We start from the raw sequence: 21,865 nt of genomic DNA, 5'->3' as shown, positions 1-21,865 counted from the left end.
AAGAGCGTCATCCTATCAGGGCTGAGGGGAATCACCCTAGACTCTTAGGTATGAAAGAACATTCCTGTTCATCTGGCCAAACCACCTCATTGCTTCCTTGACAAGGATGTTCAGGGTTATGTTTATGGTCATAGAGGATATTGATGTTGGAGTCAGGCATAGGAAAACTTGTTTAGAGGAAGTATGGTAGACAGACTTTATGGTGCCCCCCATGTACCCCACCTCCTGCTGTTCATGTCTTGTATCATCCTCAGCCCTTGAGTGTGGGCTGATTGTATGATTTGCTTCTCACAGACATTATACAGCAAGGGTGATGGGAGGTCGCTCTTCTTTGTGAGTGATTGTGTTAACATAATTTTATTCAATGATATATACCCTGTCTTGCTAGCAGACTCACTCTGGAGTCTTGGTCTCCTCACTGAGTTTGAGGAAACAAGCAGAGTCCTATAGTCATGAGGCAATGAATTCTGCCAACATCCCTACTGAACTTGGAAGTGGACCCTTGCCCAGTCCAGCCTCCAGAAGAGAACCCAGTTCTGGCCAACACCTTGATTACAGCGTTTCTGAGAACCCAGCTAAGATGTGCCCAGACTCCTGGCCCAAAGAAACTGTGAGGTGGGATAGGGAGGGTGGGAGGGAGGGAGACGCAAGAGGGAAGAGATACGGGAACATATGTATATGTATAACTGATTCACTTTGTTATAAAGCAGAAACTAACACACCGTTGTAAAGCAACTATACTCCAATAAAGATGTAAAAAAAAAAAAACTGTGAGATAATCAATGTGTGTTATTTTAAGTCACTACATCTGTGGTGGTTTTGTTACATGGCATAACAATTAACACAGCATGGAGGAAAGGCAGCGTGGAGCCCCACACACTGTAGACACACAGTGGGAATAAATTAAAAAGATGCCGAAGACAACTTTATCCACAGCAACCTTTACCTTCCACGTCCACCCAAGGAGCACATGTATATTCTGTCCTCATTCATTTGTTCAGTCACTGATGTATTTAGCAACTGCTCTGGATTAGACTAGAGATTAGATTAGAGATTAGAACAGGAGTGAGGAGTAGGGCCTCAGTTTAGGAGGGAGAGACCACTTCTTATAAGGAATATTGTGAGCCAGGGCCTACCACTAAAAGTAGGATAAAGACCACTGTGAAGATGCACTGAGTGTGAGTGACATGTATGGGTGGCCCAGGATACACACATAACTGCTTATTTCCTTTGTAGTAAATGCCACAGAATTTAAACACCTTTCTGGTACGAGTGTTGAATTGTTTACTTGACTCCCTTTCATGCTAAATTATCAACTCTGGATGACGGGGAAGTTGTCCATCCTTTCAGCATTGAAGTCAGCACCGAGAACATTGTCTGGCAAACAGATACTCAAGAAACAGTTCTTGAATGAATATTTATGAAAGAAGTGTATCCCTAAATTTTTTTCTTCACCATCAAAATGCTGATTTCTAGAAGAATGATATAAACACCTGGCAAGCAGCTGCTTCAGTCCAAGAGGGGACGTGCGAAAACTAATTCCTTTGTGTATTTTATGGAGGCTCTGAGATGGACTGGGTGTTAGTTCACGGTTTCTGTGATTATAGCAGAGAAGACAAAGGCGATTAATAAAAAGAGCATCCTATTCTTTTTTTGACAATCATGAATTTTCTTTTATTCCTACTTCAGCGTATCTGTAATCAGTTGGAGATGGAGATGAAATTTTGCAGCTCACTCTGTTGCACTGCCATCATTGATACCAATGGCCTAATTAGATTTTTATCTTATTCCTGTAGGAATTTAGAAAGCAGTCAGTTATAACTTCATCAGAGTGAGATAATTCTTAGAAAGATGGAAAACCAAACATCCACTCAAATGGTTTTTTTTTTTTTTTTTTTTTTTTTTTTTTTGCGGTACGCGGGCCTCACTGTTGTGGCCTCTCCCGTTGCGGAGCGCAGGCTCCGGATGCGCAGGCTCAGCGGCCATGGTTCGCGGGCCCAGCCGCTCCGCGGCATGTGGGATCTTCCCGGACCGGGTCACGAACCCGTGTCCCCTGCATCGGCAGGCGGACTCTCAACCACTGCGCCACCAGGAAAGCCCTGGAAGTCACATATTTTATATCTGCACTTTTATGCAGATGATCTTTCCTCGCCTGGGAAATCTGTATTTTGTCCTTTTTTTTTATTCACATTTTAATACCTTGGAACTCAGGTTGTGTCTTAAATCCAATCCTCTAAGTAGCTGAAAGATGTTGTGTTATCATAGATTCCATCAAATACAGCATGAATTCTTCAGATTCTTTTGAAGAAAGAGATTTAGAAAGAGAATTACAGTACTCAGAAGCCTCTATCTCTTCTTCTATGTTGCTCTTCACGCTTTTAACTCTGCCCCAGGAGCCCTGAAGCTGGCTTCAGAGTGCCGCCACTATTATCCTCTAAATGCTGTAGACGAAGGGACACTGCTTACTTCACGGTATACATGTCTTTTAAGCCATTTGATACCACTTCAAATGGAAATCACTTCACATTGATATCTAGTAGTCTGAAGGCAGAAAGTCCTGGTTATTAGAGCTCCCTCACAATTAAAATGCCTATTTGGGCATGACTGTCTTGAAAAGCCCTAATGAGGGTGATATATGTTCTGATTTTTCCGAAACACTTAGGAGTTTTGCCTGTTGTCCCAGCATAATTATTAACACAACTCCTTTCATTCTCAGGAGTACCCTGGTTTGGATGATAAATTACATGATTACCCAATGTGAAGACCAAGGTAGCTCTGAAATTTATGGCTTTAATGCCTTCTAGTTTAATTTCGTCTTTGTTATCTGTAAAGCTGGGCTTTTAGTCAATCTGTCCTCTGTGTGGCTCGGGCAGTGTTCATTCCTTCAGATTTTTGTCACACACTGGTCACACAGTGAGAAGCACAACACGCATGGCCCCAACTCATGGAGTTTACAATTTAGCACAGCACACAGACATTAGGTAATTACATACCCAAAACATCACAACTCCTCAGGAGAGGTACAAAATGCTACGATTGACTATAAAATATAACGCATGGGGAGGCAAGGTAGGACATATGGGCAGTAGAAATACATCTGGATTGTTTTTTGTCTTTTTTTAACATCTTTGTTGGAGTATAATTGCTTTACAATGTTATGTTAGTCTGCTGTATACCTAATGAGGGTGATATATGTTCTGATTTTTCCGAAACACTTAGGAGTTTTGCCTGTTGTCCCAGCATAATTATTAACACAACTCCTTTCATTCTCAGGAGTACCCTGGTTTGGATGATAAATTACATGATTACCCAATGTGAAGACCAAGGTAGCTCTGAAATTTATGGCTTTAATGCCTTCTAGTTTAATTTCGTCTTTGTTATCTGTAAAGCTGGGCTTTTAGTCAATCTGTCCTCTGTGTGGCTCGGGCAGTGTTCATTCCTTCAGATTTTTGTCACACACTGGTCACACAGTGAGAAGCACAACACGCATGGCCCCAACTCATGGAGTTTACAATTTAGCACAGCACACAGACATTAGGTAATTACATACCCAAAACATCACAACTCCTCAGGAGAGGTACAAAATGCTACGATTGACTATAAAATATAACGCATGGGGAGGCAAGGTAGGACATATGGGCAGTAGAAATACATCTGGATTGTTTTTTGTCTTTTTTTAACATCTTTGTTGGAGTATAATTGCTTTACAATGTTATGTTAGTTTCTGCTGTATAACAAAATGAATCAGCTATACGTATACATATATCCCCATATCCCCTCCCTCTTGCGTCTCCCTCCCACCCTCCCTATCCCACCCCTCTAGGTGGTCACAAAGCCCCGAGCTGATCTCCCTGTGCTATGCGGCTGCTTCCCACTAGCTATCTGTTTTACATTTGGTAGTGTATATATGTCCATGCCTCTCTCTCACTTCGTCCCAGCTTACCCTTCCCCCTCCCCGTGTCCTCAAGTCCATTCTCTACATCTGCGCCTTTATTCCTGTCCTAGGATGCTATCTCATTTTAACCCAGCATTCATAATGTCATGGTGTTTGCCTTTCATTCATCTGCCATGAGGAGGAGACATTTCAGTACAAAGAGGCCCTCTGAAGTCGGGCACTAAGTAGTAATTGTGAGTGTGTAAAGGGCAAGGAGCAGAAACTTAGTCCTTGGTTTCTTATTCAAGTGGCAAAACCATGATAGGAGCAAAAGAGAGTGAGGGAGACAAGGACAGAAAACAATGCTATTTGGTATGGTTATGTTCCTTGGGGGTGAAAATTGTATCAAGTTTTCTGTTTCGTTTTTCTCCTGTATTCTTCTTGGGACATGGTTCTAAGCACATGGCAGAAATGGTCAGAGCATCTTGACTTGTGATGACTGAGGAAATGAAGCTCCGAGAAAGAAGCCACTGAACTCAGATTCAGAGAAGGGAGAAAGTTACAAGGTGGCCTCTGGTGATGTTGGCTTTTCACAGTCCCTGGCTTCTGCCTGAGATCTGCAATGTCAGCACCCCAGACAGACTGTGGGTTGGCAATTTGGGGGAGGATGAGTGAGCATGAAGACCCTGACAGGGACTCTATAGCCTACAAATATGAAAAGTTTCTCCTCGGAAAGAACTAGGCGGGAGGTAGCAGCAAGGCAGTATGGGAGAAAGATCGCTTGTCAACAGGATTCCCAGTTATTGACAAAAACACCAGGTGTGTAAATTTACTTCTGAGATCATACATGGTTAACTGGTCTGCTTTCCATTTATCCATTGCCTGAAGAGCACGTTTCCAATACAAATGGGCCCTTCCAAAGATAGAAAATTAAATAATAATTATGTAAGCGCTAAGGCCAAAAAGAGAGAGAGAAAAAAAAAAGGATTGGTCCACAGTGCTTGCATGGAGAATCTATAAATTACGATGTTACATCTTCAACCACAGGCCCTGTACTAGTCCTGATAAATTCTAGATAAATGTCAACTAGTGGTGGGCAAAAATTTTATCTAGACAAATTTTCAGTAAATGAGACATAATTAAACTTAAAAACTCAGCAGATTCTTCAAGGATTAGAGATGACAGTGGCAGAGTCACATGTTGGTTGTTCATTTAACAATGTATAATTAATTAATGTGTATATTTCATATGTGTAATTAATGCAAGGTAGTATAGTAGACAGAGCTCTGACTTTAGGATCGGAGAGATATAGGTTTGAATCCCAGCAATGCCAATTGTCAGGGTCTCTCCTTGGCAAACCTTTGAGCCACACTTTTCTCATCTGTATAATGGGAATACTGTAATGAAATGTGGAGTCCTCTTTGAGTTTTGAGAATTTAACAGGATAATATATGAAAGTACCTAGCAGTACCTGGCATATAGAAAGCCAGGTAAATAGTAGCTGCTTTGATGGTGATTAGGTTCAAACTTCTTATAAGTAACCTAGATGATACTTTAATGCCTCCAAGTCACAAAATCTCATATTTAATACTGGTCTAACTATACCTGCTCAGCTCACTTATCACTTATTACAGAGATCAAGTGAGATATTATATAGGAAATTGCCATTAAAAACTACAAACTCCTATATAAACATAAAACATTATCCTTTTCTCTCTGTTGTCTGTTTGGGTTTATAGCTACTTGTCTTATTTGTTTGTCTTTAACACAAATGCCCCAAGTGAAGGAGATACGTTGCTTTTGCTGACTTCTGTCTGCAGCATGCCCTCACAATAGGGTAGATGACAGGCAGATGTTAGGACTCAAATTTTCTCCCCAAAGAATTTTTCTTCCTACCCATTCTATTTCTTTCCCTTCATGCACTTCCTCCATTTCTCTTTCGATTAATTCATTTATATTTATTAAGTTCCTGTACGTCACCTTTTCTTCTCTTTGTCTAGGCTTAGTTATAAGCAGCACCAACACTCACTAATTCTGGTCTTGTTGTTTACAAACTGTGACCTTGGGCAGACTAAGCTCAATGTGCTCAGTTTTCGTTCTTTTTTAATCTGAAAAATGGGGACAGTACACCTACCTCCAGGGATGTCGTAAGAATTAACTAAGAATTAGATGTCACGTTCAACAAGGACCTGTTGAATGCTTCAGGCTGTGCATTCCCTCATGTGCATTCAGACCAAGGCTGTCCCCTTGGACTTGACTCACCTGTGAATGATGCGCTGGCTCTGCAGGTAGTCCAGGGCCATGGCCAGCTCACAGATGAAGAGCTTCACAGTGTCTTCCTGGAAGTGGACATTCTGCTGCAGGTGATAACGCAGGTCCCCGCCCAGTAGGAGGTCCACCACCATGAACATGTCTTCCTCATCTTGGAAGGAGTACCTGGAGGGGAATTAGAAATGTAAGTGGGTTAAATATATTTACGCACTAAAGAGGTCCAGAGGCCAAGGACACCTTACAGATCAGAGCAGAACTTTCCTAAGCTAAGGGTTCAGGCTTTGGGAGTACTGGTCTATTACTCACTCCAGGCCCTCAGTTTCCACATGTGTAAAATGGGAATGATAAGAAGATCTTCCATATTTGATCATAGTGAAGACTAAATATGATGAGTATAATATTTAATGTCATTCCTGGCATATAGTAAGAACCCATTAACTGGAGGTCTACAAAGCTATAAAGCCCAGGAAATAAAGAACACCCCATTTATTCACCTATTATTAACGATCATATCCTGAACACACTGTTGCAGGAGGTCCATAAAATATGAGTTACAAGCCCTCCTTGAAGCACCTCATGCTTATTTTTCCACACTAACAACTTCATTGCCCAGCAACATTATAACAAATCATGAACCACATAAATGATAAGAAAAAGATATAAAAAGGGCAATAAAGAAGTAAGTGCACAGTACAGGGCAGTAATTCACTCAGTCTCTGGGATAAGGAGGGAAGGGAAATCTTCTCAGCAGAGGAAAAAACTGAGTTAAATTTTGAAGGATGGTGACAATAATAATAACTACAAAATAAAGCCAACATCTCTGGGGCAGACTCTAAAGCACTCCACAAATGTGGTGTCATTAACCCCACAATGCTGCTCTTATGCTCCCATTTTACAAATGAGGAAATCAAGGCCCAGTGAAGCTTAAGTAATTTGCATGAGGTAAAACACCCAATAAATGGTAGAGGTGAAGGGGTCTCCAGGTCCAAAAGTAAGATCTGAGAGAGGAAGACAGCACAAATTAAGCACAGACATGGGAAAGAACACTGCGTGAGGGGGGAAAGGAAAATAGTTTGGGTTTGTTGGAACGACAGGTGTTACGGGGAAGCTTGAGCCTGGAGAGAAAGATAGAGGGCAGATCCCATGACAGGAGCTTGTTCACGAGTCTGTACACGTTGGAAAGACGGTGAAGAGGTTTAAGCAGGACGTACGATCAGACGGGGACTTCACACTTGAAGGAGCATGGGGCTGGAGGGTCAGGAAGAGGAAGGGAGACACAGGCCAGCAGAACTGGCCTCTGCTGTCTGCAAAGAGTCTTCTGTAAAAATGCATTCCAACTGCTATGACTCGTTTTGTTTTCCTCAGAGCACAGACATGATGTCTAGTCACAAAAAGCTCTCTGTATCAGCACTATTTCGACATGTTTCTTTTGACATCATGTCACTGAGATCGTATTTTCAAGTTTTATTTGAATCACAGAATTAAGAGTCTGCAAAGCAGTGCCCAGGATGCAAACGAATTCCTAGTGACAAGTTCTTTGCTTAGGAAACAAACATAGAATCTCAATGATGGGAGAACTGTACTGAGTACACTTTCTTCTTTAGAGAGATCGTTGTGCTAGAGGAGAGGACTTGCAAACAAAAGAAAAAAGAGAAATTCAATGAAGCATTAATCTGAGGCAGTAACATTCTAATGAAGACTAGGTCCTCGGTGTTTACTTGTTCAGTAAATAAAATTCTGTTTACCACTGAGGACGGATTCACACACAAGATGTCAGAAATTAAGCCCTTAGGGGGAATTTAGACAGAAACACGGGAAGGGCTTGTAAAAATGTGGGCAGCGCATCCTTGGTATTGTCTTTTAGGAAGTGTTATTGTTCACCTCTTTGCAAGGACTGGCTGGGCATCTCTGCCATAGGTTTAATGGGCACCAGGATAGGTTCCTGAACCTGGGCTATTTGGTTCAGAATCCTCGCAGCTGCACCACTACACGTTATATCCGTTGTGTTTTACAGGTCTTTCAGGAAGTAATAATGTGCTAGTTATACGTCACCCTGCCCGGGATCTATTGCACTTAGGCTGCCCTTAGCTAATATAACAAACGATGATGGCTCATGGGATGTGAGCAGTTGTCTTGTTGGGATAGCTGGCAAATGAGGTGGCTGAGAACTGGGTACCAAAAGCAGGGAGAAGAGAATGCTGACCATGAACGTAACTCGATGCCAATGGATACAGCCCAGGCAGACTGGGTTCGCACAGAGAGCAGTGATTGGCTGCATTCAGCTTCCCACTGGAGGCAGGCGGAGGTCCCAAACCCGGCGACAGAGAAGAGGACTCATCTCCCATTACTCTATTTAACTCAAAGTGGGGGACAAGGGTATTATTAAATTCACCCTAAGTGAACGAACATTTTTATTGCGACTTGGGCTCAGCGATTTTTATTCTAAGAACAAACCGATAAAGGTGCCAGTTGTGTCAAGTTAACGACAGTGTCTGGCCACACGGAGGATTATTAGTCAGAGAAGAAGCGGCCCAGGCAAGAGGCAACACGCTTCCCTTGGCCAGTATGATTTTAAATTTATTTAATCATGGAGCCCGTTGGCTGTTAAAAATCCTTTTTCACCTTCTGCACATCAGACCTGAAGCCCTCTATCACAGATCCTAGACTCTCAGAGGGCGAGAAGATAAGATTTTAATTTCCAGGACTATATCCAGTAAAATATGTGGGCACAACACAGTTTGGTAATAACTAGGATATGAAGGTTCATATAATAACCTGATTTTTTTAAACCTAAAAGTGAAAGAGCTTCCCTATACCTTGGCCATTTATCCCATAGACTCAATGATGCATTTCCATTACTTTTTAAAAATGCTATATCATGGCTTATTTGTTAGTTGACAGCTCCAAAATTAGTAAATCTGGTCCCACTGCATGTGAAATGCATTGTAAAGTCTGCTCAGTAAGAGCAGAGATAAGTAACAAAGGACCACCACCCTACTCCACCCTACTCCATCATATTGCCATAGACTATACACAGCTCTCTCTGTGTAATGTTGAACCTCTCCAATCCATTCTACACACCATGGTTTTCTTTTTACAGTGTGACTTTTATGTTATCCAGCCCCATAAAACCCCTTCAGCTCTTTCCATGGTCCGCAGGACCCTGTGTGGTCTGGCCCTGTTTACTTTTCCAGACTTATTTTGAAGATCTTTTCCTTCCATTGCTCAACGAGCAGTTCATGCCCCCTCCAGCTTTAGAAGACTGTGATATGGTATGACCTTGCCTGCACGCACAATGCTGTCCACTACCTGGTTATTGTCTCTTCCTCTTTCAGTCTCAGCCCAAAGGACACTTCTCACAGAGACATTTCTAACACTCCATATCAAACCTTGTCTCCCTGTAATACACAGTGCCATATTCTTGTTCGCTCAACTTATCATAATTTGAAAATATTTTCCTGCATGCTTTTGGATTAACAGCTTTCATTCCCACTCTGCCATCAGGAAGCATGCCTGTTTTTACTCATCCTTCATTCCTCCGTCCCTGTATGCTTCCTGAAATGTAGACTCTATAAACAGTTGTAGAAAAAGTAACAAATTCATGAATGAACTAAAATAAGGAAAGAGAAAAGCAAGATTAAAACTCAGGTTTGGGGCTTCCCTGGTGCCGCAGTGGTTGAGAGTCTGCCTGCCGATGCAGGGGACCACGGGTTTGTGCCCCGGTCTGGGAAGATCCCACATGCCACAGAGCGGCTGGGCCCGTGAGCCATGGCTGCTGAGCCTGCGTGTCCGGAGCCTGTGCTCCGCAACGGGAGAGGCCACAACAGTGAGAGGCCCGCGTAACGCCAAACAAACAAACAAACAAACAAGCAAAAAAACCTCAGGTTTGGGTGGGTCTGATATACATTTGTTAGGTTCTATTTTTAGAAATTAGCATGGCTACCAAATCAGTCACTCACCTTCTTGAAGCTGTCTCATGCAGGCCACTTTGAAATAAATCTGAATTGGGGCACTGGAAGAGATCTAAAGTATTTTCCAATGGAGGGTTTTTCAAATTGTGGCTCATAACGCACTAATGGTTGTGAAATCAGTTTGGTTGGTCCTAACAAGCACTTTTTTGGAAGAAACAAAATAGACTGAATAAAATAAACTAAATGCTATTAACGTATAAGGCCAAACATTGTTTCTGTGAATATAATGTGTGTCTCTGTGAGTATATCTACTGGGTTGCGATGAAAAATAGATTTCTTCCCGTGGGTTGAAGATTAAAAAAGCTTGAAAACCATGACACTAGGGCAACCTGCTGCTTATTCCAGAACTATTGTATCAAATCCTCATTCAGACTTTACCATTTCTGATGTCTGTCAGTTCTGATGTCTCCATCTAGCAAAGCATAGGCAATGCAGGACAAATATTATTAGATATTGCTTTTTAAAGCTCTCAGCTTTTGTAGAAAAAGACATTGATCCATCAAAGATGGAATCTGTTTAAAAACATATTTAAGGAAAATACTAATGGAAAATGCATAGGCTTTAGGCAGGCCTGCGTTTAAATATCACATGTGAATTTGGAGCAAGTCCCTTAAAGGAAACTGAAACTCTGAGAGGATATTTGTACATTGGAAATGATTTTATGTACCATGTGGCAAAGAGCAAATTAGGTATAATGTGGGTAAGGTAATTAGCGCAAAGCATGGCTCATAGCATGGTGGTAAGGAACTTGGCCCTGGGGACAGACTGCTTGTGTTTAAATCCCAGCTCTGCCCTTTAACATCTTTAAAACTGGATGGAACAAGTTATATAAGCCCTCAACATGCCCATCTATAGTAGTATATACCTCATAGGGCTGTTGGGAAGATCAAGTGTAGTTAATACACATAAAGTGCTTAAAAGAGTACATGGAAGTACTTGGAAGATAGCTATTATAATTACCTTTCTTCTTCCACCCATGAATGTAATATAACTCTGGTATTAAGCAGATTAACTTGTTTTATGCAATTGTTTCCTATTATTTTATATGAGGTAATTATATGAAGATACTGATTGATTTATAGTTGATTTACAATATTGTGTTAGTTTCAGGTGTACAGCAAAGTGATTCAGTTATACATACATATGTATATCTATTTTTTTAATTCTTTTCCATTATAGTTTATTATAAGATATCAAATATAGGTCCCTGTGCTGTATAGTAAATCCTTGTTGTTTATCTATTTTATATATGGTAGTTGTGCATCTGTTAATTCTGTACTCACAATTTCTGTACTCGCCCCTTCCCCTTTGGTGACCATAAGTTTGATTTCTATGTCTGTGAGTCTGTTTCTGTTTTGTAAATAAGTTCATTTGTGCTATTTTTTAGATTCCACATATAAGTGATACTATATTTGTCTTTCTCTGACTTACTTCATTTAGTATGATAATCTCTAGATCCAACCATGTTGCTGCAAATGGCATTATTTCATTTGTTTTTATGGCTGAGTAATATTTCATTGTATATGTAAATATATATCACAACTTCTTTATCCATTCATCTGTTGATGGACACTTAGGTTGCTTCCATGTCTTGGCTGTTGTAAATAGTGCCACTGTGAACATTGGGGTGTATGTATCTTTTCAAATTAGAGCTTTTGTCTTTTCTGGATATATGCCCAGAGGTGGGATTGCTGGATCATATGGTAACTCTATTTTTAGTTTTTCAAGGAACCTCCATACTGTTTCCCATGGTGGCTGCACCAATTTACATGCCTACCAACAGTATGGGAGGGGTCCCTTTTATGAATATATTTATTGTCAGTGGTATAATCAACATGATTACCATTAACTGAGCTCTTACTATGAGAGTACCTAGCTCTTACTATGCTAGGTACTTTATGTATATTATTGCATTTGATTGTTACTATAAACCTGTGAGGTAAGTAATATCTTTTTTTAAAAATTTCATTTATTTTTTTATACAGCAGTTTCTTATTAGTAATCTATTTTACACACATCAGTGTATACATGTCAATCCCAATCTCCCAATTCATCACACCACCACCAACCCCACCCCCGCTTTCCCCCCTTGGTGTCCATGCGTTTGTTCTCTACATCTGTGTCTCTATTTCTGCCCTGAAAACCAGTTCATCTGTACCATTTTTCTAGGTTCCACATATGTGCGTTAATATATGACATTTGTTTTTCTCTTTCTGACTTACTTCACTCTGTATGACCATCTCTAGGTCCATCCACATCTCTACAAATGACCCAATTTCTTTCCTTTTTATGGCTGAGCAGTATTCCACTGTGTATATATACCACATCTTCTTTATCCATTCGTCTGTCCATGGACATTTAGATTGTTTCCGTGTCTTGGCTATTGTAAATAGTGCTGCAATGAGCATTGGGGTGCATGTGTCTTTTTGAATTATGGTTCTCTCTGGGTATATGCCCAGTAGTGTGATTGCTGGGTCGTATGGTAGTTCTATTATTAGTTTTTTAAGGAACCTCCATACCGTTTTCCATAGTGGCTGTATCAGTTTACATTCCCACCAACACTGCAAGAGGGTTCCCTTTTCTCCACACCCTCTCCAGCATTTATTGTTTCTAGATTTTTTGATGATGTCCATTCTGACTGGTGTGATGTGATAGCTCACTGTAGTTTTGATCTGCATTTCTCTAATAATTAGTGATGTTGAGCATCCTTTCATGTGTTTGTTGGCAACCTGTATATCTGCTTTGGAGAAATGTCTGTTTAGGTCTTCTGCCCATTTTTGGATTGGGTTATTTGTTGTTTTGTTATTGAGCTGCATGAGCTGCTTATAAATTTTGGAGATTAATCCTTTGTCAGTTGCTTCATTTGCAAATATTTTCTCCCATTCTGAGGGTTGTCTTTTGGTCTTGTTTATAGTTTCCTTTGCTGTGCAAAAGCTTTGAAGTTTCATTAGGTGCCATTTGTTTATTTTTGGTTTTATTTCCATTTCTCTAGGAGGTGGGTCAAAAAGGATCTTGCTGTGATTTATGTCAAAGGGTGTTCTGCCTATGTTTTCCTCTAAGAGTTTTATAGTGTCTGATCTTACATTTAGGTCTTCAATCCAGTTTGAGTTTATTTTTGTGTATGGTGTTAGGGAGTGTTCTAATTTCATTCTTTTACATGTAGCTGTCCAGTTTTCCCAGCACCACTTATTGAAGAGATTTTTTTCTCCATTGTATATCCTTGCCTCCTTTGTCATAGATTAGTTGACCATAGGTGCATGGGTTTATCTTTGGGCTTTCTATCCTGTTCAATTGATCTGTATTTCTGTTTTTGTGCCAGTACCATATTGTGTTGATTACTGTAGCTTTGTAGTATAGTCTGAAGTCAGGGAGTCTGATTCCTCCAGCTCTGTTTTTCTTTCTCAAGATTGATTTTTCTATTTGGGGTCTTTTTTGTCTCCAGAGAAATTTTAAGATGTTTGTTTCTAGTTCTGTAAAAAATGCCATTGGTAATTTGATAGGGATTGCATTCAATCTGTAGATTGCTTTGGGTAGTATAGTCATTTTCACACTCATTTTCAATCTGTATGTGTCCCTAGGTCTGAAGTAGGTCTCTTGTAGACAGCATATATATGGGTCTCATTTTTGTATCCATTCAGCGAGCCTGCGTCCTTTGGTTCGAGCTTTTAATCCATTCACATTTAAGGTAATTATTTATATGTATGTTCCTATTACTATTTTCTTAATTGTTTGGGGTTTGTTTTCATAGTTCCTTTTCTTCTCCTGTGTTTCCCACTTAGAGAAGTTCCTTTAGCATTTGTTGTAGAGCTGGTTTGGTGGTGCTGAATTCTCTTAGCTTTTGCTTGTCTGTAAAGCTTTTGATTTCTCCATTGAATCTGAATGAGATCCTTGCCGGGTAGAGTAATCTTGGTTGTAGTTTCTTCCCTTTCATCACTTTAAGTATATCATGCCACTCCCTTCTGGCTTGTAGAGTTTCTGCTGAGAAATCAGCTGTTAACCGTATGGGAGTTCCCTTGTATGTCATTTGTCATTTTAACCTTGTTGCTTTTAATAATTTTTCTTTGTCTTTAATTTTTGTCAATTTGATTACTATGTGGTGTGGCATGTTTCTCCTCAGGTTTATCCTGTCTTGTACTCACTGCGCTTCCTGGACTTGGGTGGCTATTTCCATGTTAGGGAAGTTTTCAACTATAATCTCTTCAAATATTTTCTCAGGTCCTTTCTCTCTCTCTTCTTCTGAGATGCCTATAATGCGAATGTTTGTGCATTTAATGTTGTCCCAGAGGTCTCTTAGGCTTTCTTCATTTCTTTTCATTCTTTTTTCTTTATTCTGTTCTGTGGCAGTGAATTCCACCATTCTGACTTCCACGTCACTTATCCATTCTTCTGCCTCAGTTATTCTGCTACTAATTCCTTCTAGTGTATTTTTCCTTTCAGTTATTGTATTGTTCATCTGTTTGTTCTTTCATTCTTCTAGGTCTTTGTTAAACATTTCTTGCATCTTCTCAATCTTTGCCTCCATTCTTTTTCCGAGGTCCTGGATCATCTTCACTATCATTATTCTGAATTCTTTTTCTGGAAGGTTGCCTATCTCCACTTCATTTAGTTGTTTTTCTGGGGTTTTATCTTGTTCCTTCATCTGGTACATAGTCCTCTGCCTTTTCATGTTATCTATCTTTCTGTGAATGTGGTTTTCGTTCCACAGGCTGCAGGATTGTAGTTCTTCTTGCTTCTGCTCTCTGCCCTCTGGTGATGAGGCTACCTAAGCGGCTTGTCCAAGCTTCCTGATGGGAGGGACTGGTGGTGGGTAGAGCCGGTGTTGCTCTGGTGGGCAGAGCTCAGCTGATGTGTGGGACTGAGTTCCCTCCCTGTTGGTTGTTTTGCCTGAGGCGACCCAGCACTGAAGCCTACAGGCTCTTTGGTGGGGCTAATGGTGGCCTCTGGGAGGGCTCACGCCAAGGAGTACTTCCAAGAACTTCTGCTGCCAGTGTCCTTGTCCCCATGGTGAGCCACAGCTGCCCCCCGCCTCTGCAGGAGACCCTGCAGATAGGTCTGGTTCAGTCTCCCCTGGGGTCACTGCTCCTTCCCCTGGGTCCCGATGTGCACACTACTTTGTATGTGCCCTCCAAAAGTGGAGTCTCTGCTTTCCCCAGTCCTGTCGAAGTCCTACAGTCAAATCCCACTAGCTGTCAAAGTCTGATTCTCTAGGAATTCATCCCGTTGCTGGACCCCCCAGGTTGGGAAGCCTGATGTGGGGCTCAGAACCTTCACTCCAGTGGGTGGACTTGTGTGGTATAAGTGTTCTCCAGTTTGTGAGTCACCCACCCAGCAGTTATGGGATTTTATTTTTTTGTGATTGCGCCCCTCCTGCCATCTTATTGTGGCTTCTCCTTTGTCTTTGGATGTGGGGTATCTTTTTTGGTGAGTTCCAGTGTCTTCCAGTCAATGATTGTTCAGCAGTTAGTTGTGATTCTGGTGCTCTTCATATTAGCTTCTCTGCCATGTGTGGTGTCCAGTGATTCTCTCGGTAAGTAATATCTTTATCCTCATTTTTACTAATGGTGGAAATTCAGGTTTAGTCATCAGAAAAAATAGCAAACCAAATCCATCAACATACTTAAAAAGTTATACACCATGACCAAGTGGGATTAATATCTGAAAATCAATGAATATAATATATCATATTAATAGAATAATGGACAAAACGTTATGATCATCTCAATAGACACTGGAAAAGCATTTGACAAAATATAGCACTCATCCGTGATCAAAACTCTTAACAAATTTGAAATGGAAGGGAGCTTCCTCAATTTGATTAAGGGTATCTGCAATAAAACCCAAAGGTTGAATACTTCCCTCTCTAAGATCAGAAACAAGGCAAGAATACCTCCCCTCACTTCTTTTCAATACAGTACTGGTGATTCTAGCCAGTGAAAGGAAGAAAGGGAAGGAGGAAGGGAGCGAGGGAGAGAGGAAGGAAGGAAGGAAGAATGGCATATTGGAAAGGAAGAAACGAAACTTCCTTTAATTACAGACAACATGATTCTGCATATAGAAAATCATAAGGGAACTACAAAATACTATTAGAACTAATAATCAAGGTAGCAAGGTTTCAGGATACAAGATCAGTATACAAAAACCAATTGTATTTTTCTATATAAGCAATGAACAAAATGGAAATAAAGTTAAGAATACAATTGTGTTCAGAAAAGTTCAAAAATAATAAAATGCTTAAGAATATTAAAATTTAGCAAAGAAGAGCAAGATATACACAAAAAAATCACAAAACTCTGTTCAGGGAAATTAAAGATCTAAATAACTGGAGAAATATTCCATGTTCATAAATTGAAAGACTCAAATATTGTTAAGGTGTCAATTATGCCCCAAAATATCTATAGAGTCAGTGCAATTCCTATCGAATTCCCAGCAGGCTTTTTGTTTTTGTATGAACTGACATGCATCTCTTAAATTTATAAGGAAATGCAAAACACCTAGAATAGCCAAAATGATGTTGAAGAAGAAAAAAATCAGAGGACTTTCACTTCCCAATTTCTAAATGTATTATAAAGCTGTAGTTATCAACACAGTGTGGTACTGGCATAACGTAGAGGTATAGGTCAATGGAACAGAACTCAGAGTTCAGAAATATATCTTTATATTTATAGTCAATTTATTTTTGACTAAGATGCCAGGAAAAGATAATCGGTTTAACAAATGGTGCTGGGTCAATTAGATATTCACATCCAAAAGTGATGAACTTAGACCTCCACACCATACATAAAAATGACTCAAATGGATCATAGATGTAAGTGCAAAAACAACAAAACTTTTAGAGTAAAACACAGGATAAAATCTTTGAGACCTTGGATTAGGCAAAACTTTCCTAGATACAGTACTAAAAGCAAGGTCTATTAAAAACTTGATAAGTTAGAGTTTATCTAAATTCAAAATTGTTGCACTTCAAAAGACGCCATTAAGAAAATGACAAGGCAAGCAACAGACTAGGAGAGAATATTTGCCAAATATGTAACAGATAAAAGGATTATACCCAGAATTTACAGAGGACTACTACAATTCAATAATAATACAACCCAGGGGCTTCCCTGGTGGCGCAGTGGTTGAGAGTCCGCCTGCCGATGCAGGGGACGTGGGTTCGTGCCCCGGTCCGGGAGGATGCCACATGCCGCGGAGCGGCTGGGCCCGTGAGCCATGGCCACTGAGTCTGCGTGTCTGGAGCCTGTGCTCCACGACGGGAGAGGCCACAGCAGTGAGAGGCCCACGTACTGCAAAAAAAAAAAATACAACCCAAGAAAAAAGTGGGCAAAGATATGAACAGATGTTTCACTAAAGAAGATACACATGAAAAGATGCCTAACATTACTAGGCATTAGAGAAATGGAAACTAAAACCACAAATGCCATGCTCATCTGAATGGCTGTAATAAATAAAATAGACAATAACAAATGTCAGCTCTAGGATGTAGAGAAAAGGTAACCCTTATACATTGCTGGTGGAAATGTAAATGGTGCAGTTACTTTGGAAAACAGTTTGTGAGTCTCTCAAAAAGTTAAACATTAAATTACCATATCACCCAGCAATTCCACTGTTAGGTATCTGTCCAAGAGAAGTAAAATCACATTTCTATGCAAAGACTTGTATACAAGTGTTCATTGCAGCATTATTCATTATTGCCCAAAACTGGAGACAAGCTACATGTCCATCAACTGGTGAAGGAACAGACAAAATGTGGTACATCCATATAGTGACATACTATTCAGCTCTAAAAAGGAACAAATTAATAGCACAGACTACATAATGGATGAACCCCACAAACATTATGCTACACGAAAGGAGACACAAGAGATTACATATTTATAATTCCATTTATATGAAATTGTCAGAAAAGGCAAATTTATAGATACAGAAAGTAGATTATTAGTTGCCTGGGGCTCAGGCTTGGAATGGGACTTAACTAAATGGGCACAAAGGATCTTACTAGCAGGGTAAAAGTTTCTAAAATTGATTTATGGCGACTTGCACCACTCAGTAAAATTACTTAGCATCACTGAATTGAACACTTGAAATGGGTGAATTTTATGATGTGTAAAATATACCTCAATAAAATTGTTGCAGAAAAGAGGACAGGGCTTCCCTGGTGGCGCAGTGGTTGGGAGTCCTCCTGCCGATGCAGGGGACACGGTTTCGTGCCCTGGTTCCGGGAGGATCCCACGTGCCGCGGAGCGGCTGGCCCGTGAGCCATGGCCGCTGAGCTTGCGCGTCCGGAGCCTGTGCTCCGCAACGAGAGAGGCCACAACAGTGAGATGCCCGCGTACCCCCCCCCCCAAAAAAAAATAGAGGACAGTGATTAGGAGGAAAAGAAAAGATTATGGTGTAGAGAGATTAAATATTTGCTCAAGAACCACATGTTAGGAAATTGTGCAGGCGGGATTGCACCTAAACCCACGCAGTTAATATACATGTGTGCACAGTAGCCAATAAAGTTCATGCGACAAAAAGGCATCTAAAGCTTATAACAAAATCCTGTCAGGGAGTAGGATACTTATTTACGTGCCCTTCAATTCAGCTCTCAAAATTCAATTTGTATGCCTCTTGGGTAGTCTCATTCCAGTGGTGGGACATTTCTGATCTTCAGCCAGGGATCTCCACAGAAGTGTTTTTAAGAAACATTGTTGTCCTATGCAGTAAAATGGTAGAAAAATTAATCTGTGTTTTTCAAACTCTGACCAGGGAGTGCCCACAGCAAGCTTTTTGCAGTTTAGGAAAATCATTAGCCCTTGTGAGAAGAGATCCCTGAGGAATGGGCAAAGAGGAGGTTAGGGTGCACTGTCCCATTGTCTTTCTTTGGAGCACTGCTCTATCATGTTTCTATTCTTGTAGCTCTGTAGTAATTTTCCAAAGTGTGTCTAGTGTGAAACTCACAAAAAATAAAACCAAACTAGTATCATTTCATCTAACGAATTTGCCATGACAATACAGAAAACCTAAGGTTTGCAAAAGTCAGATTTCAACAGTTTATAAATAACTATGCCCAGTTGTTGTGTGTGTGTGTGTGTGTGTGTGTGTGTGTGTGTGTGTGTGTGTGTTTGAACTGAATTTCCAAAGCATGCATGACAAACTGAAGTAAAAGAAAGGTACATGGCTAGGATAACATGGGAACCAAGCTGAGACAAGAATCTAAATTCTCTCTGCTATAAATTTAGAAGGAGGGAATTTACAACCTAAACAAGAGTGTTTGACTCCTACTCAGTGTGTCAGAGTGAGAACACTTCCATCAAGGCTTGAGGCGAGGCACACTCGGTGACAGCTTGGAGAACTGGGCATTCTCATGTGCTCTGGATGGAAGGTAGTTTGGTAAAAGTGCCTCTGAGGACAATTTGGAAATACCTCTTGAAAAAACACATGGTGTTTGACCCTGTAATTTCACTGCTAGAAACTTTCACTATAGATGCACTTGAAAAATCACACCAAGATGTACTTGTAAGGATACACAGTACATCATAAAAAATCAAAAACAATTTGCATGCCCATTAATAGGGGAACATGTGAATAAATTATGGTAAATTCATGTTACTGATTATACAGGAACTTTTTAAAAATATATTCTCATATGAAAAGATTTTCAAGATATTATGAGATAAAGTGAGGGAAAGAAAATGTTTAGACTATAATATGCATTACAGTACACGAATGCTTAGTGTACATAAAAACTATACAGTAAAAAAAGGATATATAAACACAACCACAGAAGGAAACATATTACACAAGTATGCTGGTATATGCATAAAATTTTTTTGAAAATAAGATAACCAGTTATCTAAACAGTAAGATTACATCATTTTATTTTTATATTTAAAAGGCCTAATAAATACAACAAAAATATTTCTACTTTGATATACCTAATATATTTTGTCTCCTTGTACTAGATCCCAGTGATCTAGTACACAGTATAGTGAATATAGACAACAATACTGTATTATAATCAATAAACTTGCTAAGAATTAGAATTTAGTGATTCCAACCACTAAAAAAAAAGGGATCATTATATAACTCAACAAAGGTGCTAATTATCACAATGGCAACCACATTACAATATATAAATGTGTCAGATTAACATGTTGTACACTTTAAATCTGCACAATGTTAGATGTCAAATATATTTCCATTAGAAAAAGAAAAAATGATCTATGTTGTCTCATCAGGAAAGGAACTAACACAGATGAATCAGCTTCTAATCTCTATAAATTACCTACACTCGAGGTTTTTTTTTTTGCGGTACGCGGGCCTCTCACTGTTGTGGCCTCTCCCGTTGCAGAGCACAGGTTCTGGACGTGCAGGCTCAGCAGCCATGGCTCACGGGCCCAGCCGCTCCGCGGCATGTGGGATCTTCCCGGACCGGGGCACGAACCCATGTCCCCTGCATAGGCAGGCGGACTCTCAACTACTGTGCCACCAGGGAAGCCCCTACACTCTTGGTTTTCACCAAATACTCAATGTTCACAATTCCCTGATTGTTCTATAAATGTCTGCTTTTATTTTTTAGTTATTTTTTTTGAATTTTATTTTTAATACAGCAGGTTCTTATTAGTTATCTATTTTATACATATTAGTGTATGTATGTCAATCCCAATCTCCCAGTTCATCCCACCCCCCAAACCCCCGCTTTTCCCCCTTGGTGTCCATACGTTTGTTCTCTACATCTGTGTCTCTATTTCTGCTTTGCAAACGGGTTCATCTGTACCATTTTCCTAGATTTCACATATATGCCTTAATATATGATTAAATGTCTTCTTTTAAAAAGGAACTTTTATAGAATATTTGGGTCCTTTAAATGGATTCAAACAAGGTCCATACTATGTCCTTGGTTTATATGCCTTTAAGATATTTTTTATTCTATAGCTTCCCTGACCAACTCTTCTTTTATTCCTAGTAATTTTTTGTTGAAGAAAGCACATCATTTTTGCCGTAGCCGTTCCACAGCCTGAATTTTGCTGTTTGCATTTCTGGCTCGTCTTTCTACATGTTTCACAACTCTCTGTATTTTGTGAAAATTGCTGGTTAGATCTTAAGGTTTGCTCAGATTCAGGTTTGATGCAGGGGGGGCGGGCAGGACTGCTTCACAGGTGGTGGGGTGTACTTTGAGCAGGAGGTAGATAATCAGTAGGTCTTTCTTTTCATGGTGAATGCCTCGATCCAAAAAGGCGTCTGAATGCCTAGATCCAAAAAGTTCTTATGGGTTGTAATATTTGAATTCTATCATTTCTCCTTTGTATTTTGGCTGGAGTACTTTTATAAAGAGAAATTGGCTTTCAGCAATTATTTAGTTACTTTGAGGTACAGTTCATACAGGAAACGTAAAACAAATGCTTAAGTCAATATTATCACTCTTCAAAATGATTTGTTGGTTTCCTAGAATCCTCCCAAAGCAATCAGTAAGTTTTGTTTTTTTTTTAATCGTAATGAAATCATGGGTTTGATGGGTTATCACCCTATCGATGTCCATTCTTTGGCCAGTAGGAACATAGTCAAGTTGGATCATGTGTTTTTTTGACATGACCTTAGTAGGTTTTGATAGCTTTATGACTTTCTGATATGAAAAGATATTTCCTCCTCCACACTGAGCGATAGAAGTGTCTACTGCAATTGGATTGTCATTGTTACTAGGTCTTTTCAATGGCTAGAGCTAGGAATAGATACAGATATTTGATAAGTATAGGTATATTATATATAT

General features: G+C 40.0%; 1 protein-coding gene across 1 annotated transcript in view; it reads right to left on the bottom strand.

Moving 5' to 3' along the window:
- The window catches only part of STK32A (serine/threonine kinase 32A), a 113,816-nt gene that overhangs the window by 47,703 nt on the left and 44,248 nt on the right, over positions 1-21,865 (bottom strand). Inside the window, exon 4 of the mRNA XM_007449588.1 lies at positions 6,137-6,310. Within this exon, the coding sequence (XP_007449650.1) occupies positions 6,137-6,310 (174 nt within the window). The remainder of the gene's footprint in view (positions 1-6,136; positions 6,311-21,865) is intronic.

Source organism: Lipotes vexillifer, unplaced genomic scaffold (assembly GCF_000442215.2).
Source record: "Lipotes vexillifer unplaced genomic scaffold, Lipotes_vexillifer_v1.1 scaffold1559, whole genome shotgun sequence".
Classification (NCBI taxonomy): Eukaryota; Metazoa; Chordata; class Mammalia; order Artiodactyla; family Lipotidae; genus Lipotes; species Lipotes vexillifer.
The sequence above is the reverse complement of the archived record's forward strand: the minus strand, read 5'-3'. Positions and strand labels throughout refer to the sequence as shown.